The sequence below is a fragment of the Salvia hispanica genome, chromosome 2 (genome assembly GCF_029641045.1).
Source record: "Salvia hispanica isolate PSC_SH4W2 chromosome 2, Shi_PSC_v1, whole genome shotgun sequence".
Taxonomy (NCBI): Eukaryota; Viridiplantae; Streptophyta; class Magnoliopsida; order Lamiales; family Lamiaceae; genus Salvia; species Salvia hispanica.
This window is the reverse complement of record NC_142693.1, coordinates 55,139,917-55,148,240: the sequence shown is the minus strand read 5'-3', so window position 1 is coordinate 55,148,240 and position 8,324 is coordinate 55,139,917. Positions and strand designations below refer to the sequence as shown.

The window sequence follows — 8,324 nt, the reverse complement described above, 5'->3', positions numbered from 1 at the left end:
GTAAATTTAATTCCGTAATTTGTCATAAATTTAATTCCGTAAATTGAATTATTTTTATTGCGGCTAGCCTGTGGCTAGCCTATTTGCTTAAAATGATGATGTGGCAGGTGGAATTTTAGTGCTGATGACGTGGCAGAGAGAGAGAGTGGCTAGCCTATCTCCATTGGAGATGCTCTTAAAGATTTTAACACAATGCATTGAATATGTCAACACAATTTAATATTGACATTGTACTCATATTACATAAACATATTTTGTTATCTACATTGATATAAAGTTGTTTGTCGAAAATATGAAAATTTATGATTTTTTTTAAATTTGACATCGGAACATATGCATGTAAGATCTCGTTGGAATCCTTATAAAATTATCTTTAATTTGATATATGTTGTGTAAAAAAATAATTGAAATTGAGATAGTTATAATTATTTAAAGTTTTAAGATATTTTTTAAAAGTTAGTTTTGTTAATTGAAAATGATACTCCTAATTGACAATTTTTTTACATTGTATTACACTCATGGCTTAATAATCTTATGCCTTGATTTAATGATTCAAAACCTATTATTTAGTTGTAGTTAGCAATTTAAGGGTGAGTTAGCAATATAACCTTGTTGTTATATATATACAGTTTCCATTGTACATATATTTAGTTGGAAGTGTGCTGTACTATTATATATATTTCCACTTGTTAAAAATATAGGTAGAATGTACCAGATATGATTGTCATCTTAGTATTTTTTGAGTAAGATTTTTTCTCATTATACACACCCTTAAATTGTTAAGTGAATCAATAACACTACCCTTTTCATTCACCTCTTCTTATTATTCTCTAGTCACGATTTTCTTGCTATCTTTAACAATATTTTTTATACATTACTATATATTTCATAAATAAAATGACATTGTTTTTATGAAATGGTCCACATTAACTGCCATTTATTCACATTTGTGAAAAAATTTCAGTAATATATAATTTTTATATTTATTTGAAACTTTCAAAATTTGTTCAGGAACAAAAAATACACTCAAAATTTGTTTATTTATCATTAGTAGTCCTATTTTTTAATATTACAAATGTATATTCCGTTAGTTCAGTCGTAAGTTTCAATAGTAGAAATAGATAGAAACATTAAGTTTCAAGTAGTAGAAAATAGAAAATAATATACTCCTATATTACTTATTAAATTGAAAATACTATGTAAGTACTTCAAATCACTTTGATATTGAATAATTTTTTCTCTTATTTAACGTTGTCACTGTATATTTGGAAAACTTGAATCGAATAAACTATTTACATCTCTAAATAAAAATCACTGTAGGTATATGGAGTTAAGATTAAAAAAAAAGTACATGACTATGATCAACATCAAACCGGTCTTAAATTTTAAACGCCAAACAACATAATTATAAGATAACATGGAGTTCAATATAATGAACTAATGACAAACTTATCATTAGCTTCAAATTTTTAAATTATGCTAGATGGCGTCATTGTTTTCAAATCTCTGAATTCCCTATGATGAACTACAAATAAATTTATTGCGTTATGCGATAATAACGTGTTTGGCGTTTAGCGTTTAAAATTAGTTTGATACAATGCAATAGAAATCCTGTATTAAAAAATTATTTATCATCTTCTTACTCCTATAATCAATATACGTCACAGACATAAATGAATTTATCGTTTTTATCGTTATGTATGTAACGGATATTGATTATATGGGAATAGAACATGAAAAACAAATGATAACATAGTAACCTAATTAATATAAGTACTACATACATACCTCTACAAACATAAACAAATCTAATGCCACAGCCTCAAGTATTTTAGGAATGGTTTGTCTGAGACAGGAACAAGCTTCATCACCCAACCAATTGGCCAACTCACAGCTGCAATAGCTACACAAATCCCCCATTGCCCCAAATTCAAACTAACTGTATCAGCAAATTTCTTGAGAAACTCCACCATCACAAACTGCAGCACAATTGTCACTCCAATGATCCCTACAAACAGCTTATTCCTGTGAATCCCTTTAAACACATTCTGCTTCTCCAAACTCCTAGCATTGAATTCATTGAAGACCTGGCAAAGCACAAATGTGTTGAATATGAGAGTGTTCTTCACCTCCTCGTTCACCTCGAAAATCTGCTTCCCTCTAAACTGCAAGATTAAGAGAATGGCTATTTGATATAATGCCTGAGGCAGCAGGTTCCTCCACATGATGTTAGTGATTAGTGGCTCGGTCCGCCCCACTGGGGGGCGGTGCATGAGCTCTTTCGTTGGGCGCTCCGTGGCCAGTGCCAGAGCGCCCAACGTGTCCATGATGAGGTTCACCCACAGCAGCTGCACAGCGGTTAAGGGCACGTCCCCTGCTGAAACAGCTGCGATGAAGTTGATGACTAGCGCTGCAACGTTCACCGTGAGCTGGAACTGGATGAACTTCTGGATGTTGTTGTACACGCACCGCCCCCACAGCAAGACTGTTGCAACTGAGGAGAAGTTGTCGTCCAAAATCACAATGTCTGAGCTCTCCTTGGCCACCTCCGTCCCTTGGATCCCCATTGATAGCCCTACATCGGCTTCTTTCAATGCAGGTGCGTCGTTTGTTCCATCTCCCGTCACTGCCACAACTTCCCCTGCTTGTTTCAAGCATCTCACCATTAGAAGCTTGTCTAATGGGGAGGATCTTGCCATTACTTTAATGTTCTTGATCTTACGCCTCCTCTCTTCGTCTGTGTAGTTTCTGAACTCAGCCCCCTCCACCACTTCCCCGTGGTGGTTCGCGTCTAGTATCCCACATTCCGTTGCTATGGCCTTGGCCGTGAATATGTTGTCCCCGGTTATCATCTTGATGTCGACTCCTGCGATTCTGCATGACTCAATGGCCTTCTTTGCACCACTTCTGCAGGGATCCTTCATCCCAACTATGCCAAGTAGTGTTAGATTTTCCTCACTTAGATTGGTTTGAGAGGTAGTGATTTCATTTGATGTGATGTCATATTCTATTTCCTTGCAAGCAAATGCAATGCATCTGAGGCTGCTTGCTGCCATTCCCTGTATGATACTCTCGAATTCGGTCATTTTGTCCTTGGTCATGGCGTTGACTTCGCCCGTGTGCTGGTAGTAACTCGAGCACATTGCTAGCACCATCTCTGCAGCTCCTTTCCAATGCACGTAGCTGCGGTTTTGGACGTTGCTCCTGAGGGAAACCCCGCTTCGTTTCTTGTCCGAGTTGAAGGTCTCGACGTGGAGCACTGTGTAGCTCTGCTTCAGCTTCTCAACATCCATTCCCAAATCTTCAACAGCCCAAGTGAGGATAGCCTTCTCAGTTGGACTGCCAGAATACTCAACAGCATTTCCTGATTTAGGCCTATATATGCTTCCTACATTTGATTTTTTATTAGTACTTAACATTAGCCCAACTTATTATTATTACTACAACACAAAAACTGCATTAGTATATATACATACCTGTAGTGTTGAAAGCTACTCCTTGGTAGAAGAGCTCGCAGAGATTGTGGGCGATGGAGTCTTGTCGAATCTCCTTGCCTCCGAGGCAGAACTTGGTGACCTTCATCTGATTGAGTGTCAAAGTCCCAGTTTTGTCTGTGCATATCACAGTTGCTGATCCCATTGTCTCACAGGCAGAGAGCTTCCTCACCATTGCTTGATCCGCCATCATCCGTTTCATCGAGTAGGCAAGCGTGAGCGTCACTGCCAAAGGCAGCCCCTCGGGTATGGCCACAACAACAATAGTCACTGCAGCCGATACAATCCTCAAAACTGAGTTGAACGCGTCGTTCAAGTCCCTGTCGACTCCATTGAACTCCTTGAATCCATTCTCATCCTCCGTGTTGCCTGTGAAGTAACGGATGAGCATGACTACGAGCACGAAGAAGGCCACAGCAAGGCCGACCTTCCCAATGGTGGAGGTCAGCCTGTTGAGGCGCTCCTGGAGGGGCGTCTGCTCGTTGGTATCACGAGTTATGGAGCTCATCATCTCGCCCCACGCAGTCTCCATCCCTACTGACACCACCACCATTTTTCCATATCCATCAGCCACCTTGGATCCGGACAACAAGAAGGGGTGGCGCGTTGAGTCCACCTCCACGTGGTCGCTCTCCCCAGTCATGCTGGACTCGTCCACCTGGAACGAGTGGCCATCCACGAACAGGCCATCCGCAGGGACCTGATCACCGGTGTTCAAGAACACTACATCACCAACCACAGTATCAAATATGGAAACACGCTGCCTCCTCCCCTGCCTCACCACACCAATCTTGATGTTGTTACTGATCTTGGACAGCTTGTCAAACTGCCTCTCCTGCCGGAAGTTGCTGGCCGCGGACACAGCCACAACGAGGAACACAGCCACGAAGATGCTCCCCCCCTCGTACCACCCCTCCTTGCCCCCATGCTCACGGATGCCAAACGCCAGCGAAAGAGCCGCGCATGCCAACAATATGAGAATGGTGGTGTCCCTAAAAGCCTCCACCACAAAATAAATCAGCCCCTTCGGCTTCGCCCTCACATACGTGTTGGCGCCAAAGGCCTCACGACGTCTCATCAAATCCTCCTCGTCCCCATCGATGCCACTGTCTACGTTGGTTGACAGAATCTTGGCCACAGAAGCAATGCCACCAAAGCCATCCAAATTCTTTTCCTTGACCATTTGTGCAAGCCTCTTTTGATCCATCACTGCTGCAGCATCATCGAGAAAGCTCTTGATTTCAAGGACAGCCTGACGAGGAGGAGGAGGAGAGCTTCTGAGCTTGGACTTGCTCGAAACAACGCGTTTGGCCATGGACAACGACACGTATATGACAATGCAAGCAACCCTCCATTTCCTCTGAGATTTTGTGATAGGGGAAGTGCTAATAGCCAACAAAACTGACTGGATTCCGCCATAGTAAACCTTGGTTGTATATTTGAGTTTGCTTGCCATTGTGTTTAGTAATGGAGGGAGAGCAGTCAACAGAAAGAATTAGACTTCATTCATTCATAGTTTGTTAATCTACTTTTATAGAAGCCATTTACTCCAACTCACGAAATTTCCAAGAAACTTCAATCTAAAACTGCTTTATCATTCTTCAGCCTACAAAGGAAGTAAAATATGTGTGAACGAATGATATATATCTTATACACTATTAATGTAAGTAAGTTTAACATGATTTTCTGATAAACTTAAGGGTAAAGTAATCGGTTCTGCAATTTCAACAGAGTATGTATCATGTATGTAATGAAGAGGAAGAAGGAGGTTGATATAGATAGTTTATTGCATGAGAAGCTAGTTAAGTATCAGATTCAAAATTGTACTCCATTTGTCAACATTTGTTTGCGCTGTTCAATTAGGATTTGTAGTTTGAATATTCCAAAACTTCATCTTCTTACTCAACATCTTTATCTTTTCGTGTTTCGTGCGTTTAAAACATTGTTCTTACTCTATTCAACTTTGAAGAGAGTTTCCTGTATTTGAATCTGTTACATTAAGAAAGCCGCCGAAACTGTGATCCAAATTGATAAATTTACTATTATGCACCTATAAAAAATAAATGTTACTATTAAATTGGCAAATTAATTTTATGAATTAAAATAATATATCAAATTTTGTAGTACATAGTTGAACTTTGATTCATCATCTCCTTTTGTCAATAACGGTAAGCAAAGTGTAACTTGAAATTAAATATAGCATACGAGCTAGAATAGTGTTCAAACGAAGGAAAACCAACTAGCTGTCGGTGATTTTAGATTTTGCTGACTCTATTAATCAAGTCGTTATTACTCCATAATACAATGTGTAATTTGTGACATAATCAGGATTATTAACTGACATCGTCATTTTTTTAAAAATTTAAACTAAGAAAATAGTACTTCCCTCCGTCCCAGCTAAGATGACACATTTTCTTTTTTAGTTTGTCTCAATTAAGATGATACATTTCTATTTTTAGTAGCTTTCTATCTATAATTAATACATTCAACCACTTTTTATCTCTCTAATTAAATACATTAACCAACAATTCTTAAAATCTCGTGAAATATGTCATCTTAGCAGGGATGGTAGAAGTTGTAAAAGAAAGTTACAAAGTTATGATCTCCATAGATATTTTCAGTTGTTGTATTGAGATAAACTAGTACTACTATTAATTTATGAACAACACTACCATAGACTAGAGTACAAAAATTATTATTATAATCTTGATATCTACTTAATGTATTAATAAAAGAAGAATTATTCTTCATGGAAATAAAATTCATAATAACAATTACCATCACTCCCTTGTCAAACAATTAAATTGTTTAAATATTAATTCTTAATTATATACTTCATTTTTTGCAATAATAAATGATTAAACAAACAAATTTCATTTTCTAATACAGATACCGCAATTACGTGTACACAATGATATAGTATATGTTTAGACATATCTATTATGACTTAGTAATTGTTTCTTTGATCACGCATTTTTAGCGAAAGATGTGTGACACACCATCATTCGATAATTGGATATATTATTATTACTACTAACAAAAGTGCTAGTCTATATTATGGAAATGTAACAAATCGGATTTGAAGTGGGCTTGCCTAAAGAATCAATCAGATTTGGAATTTAAATTTTAATTACTTGAGAATACGAGGAAAAATTAAATTTTCCAATAGAAACTAGGTTACTTTAAACTTGATATCAAATAGATCAAATCATCAAATTCACACGTCACTATAATAAAGCAAACTATGTTTCCGTCGAAAAATTAGATAAACAAATCACCAGCAAGTTTTTTTTGTTAAGAAATTAATCATTCTAATTCTATTTTTTTTGTTAATATATTGCTCCCGCCGTCCTACTTTAGGAGTCCCGGTCACTTTTACACACCCATTTAATAAATAGTTAAAGTGGAGAAATGATAAAGTAAGATAATGAATAATGTAGAGAAGAGTCTTTTCAACATTATTCTATCTCTTATTTTACTATTTCTCCACTTTAACTATTTATTATGACTTTTATAAAATGAGTGTATAAAAGTGATCGGGACTCCTAAAGTGGAACGGAGGTAGTATTTTATGCCGCCAATATGGGAATACCATAAATAAATTAACTAAAAGTTAATGGAAGTCATACAAATATTTAGATGTATTCTGTATTTAATCCAATCAAATAGCGTCATTGCCGACTTATTGGAATATTAATTTTCACACTATAGAAAAATAGATAGAATTGACATGGAAACAACTAATGATGTTTGTTTCATCTGCTGGACTATAGTACCTAAACAATTATTAACCAAAATTTCTACATAGTAGTACCAAATGCTTATCAACTCACATAAAAATATGTCCTAAAACTACACACACCGAATTAATTGCAGCACGAATTGAGCTGGCTTTCTGCTGCGTTAAACATACTCCCTCCGTCCCGCTTTAAGAGTCCCAGTTGAGATAAATTAATAAAAAAATGCCTACAAAGTGTTAAAAATGGATCCCAACATCCACTATAACATTTATTTACTGGACACTCTCCCAACATCCACTACATTTTTTATTTATTACACACTCAAACACTTTTTTCTTAAAACATGTGCCCGACTCAACCAGGACTCATAAAGTGAAACGGAGGGAGAATTAAGTAATTTCATATACTTGAAAATGATTTCTTCCGTTTCGATTAAGTATCTTATTTTATCATTTCAGTATAACTTCTTCACTCCGCAATTAAATACTTTTTCTACGCATATTCTTTTAAATTTCTTAAAATTCATGTCAATCTCAAACTGGACACGTAATTGCAGACAAAGTGAGTATATAATTCAAATAGTATTTGATTTAAACATTTCTACGTGAATTCAATGAATATGAATTAATTTTGTCAACCACCCTATATTACTAAGATATAATAAGAGGGTGACACTTGACACTCTACATAATCCCGTAATTAAGGCGCTAAACATCCGTTGAGAACGCACTTACGATTGATTCCACCAGTTATATTTCAATTAAGAAATAACCCACGTCTAGATCAACATATATGCGGTGAAATTTTTTGAAAATGACTCTTATGATAAGATTATGTACTCCCTCATTCCCAAATAAATGATACTCCCATCCCACTTTCGGAGTCCCGATTTACCATTTTTTAGTGTCCCACTTTAAGAATCCCGGTTGAAATATTCCATAAATGGTATTAGGCCTCACATTCCACTAACCTTTTTCCACTCACATTTTATTATAAAACTAATATAAAAAGGTAGGACACACATTCCACTATTTTTTTTCACCAACTTTTCTTTACATTTCTTAATACCCGTGCCGAACTCAATCGAGAC

At 36.4% G+C, this 8,324-nt stretch overlaps 1 protein-coding gene across 1 annotated transcript; it reads right to left on the bottom strand.

Moving 5' to 3' along the window:
- Nucleotides 1–1,734: 1,734 nt before the first annotated feature.
- LOC125201601 (calcium-transporting ATPase 12, plasma membrane-type-like) lies at nt 1,735–5,246 on the bottom strand. Its single transcript, XM_048099777.2, has 2 exons — nt 3,477–5,246; nt 1,735–3,388 (listed from the first exon to the last, which is right to left on the bottom strand). The coding sequence occupies exons 1-2, from the start codon at nt 4,948–4,950 to the stop codon at nt 1,809–1,811; spliced, it is 3,054 nt and encodes a 1,017-aa protein (XP_047955734.1). The 5' UTR covers nt 4,951–5,246; the 3' UTR covers nt 1,735–1,808.
- Nucleotides 5,247–8,324: the final 3,078 nt, after the last annotated feature.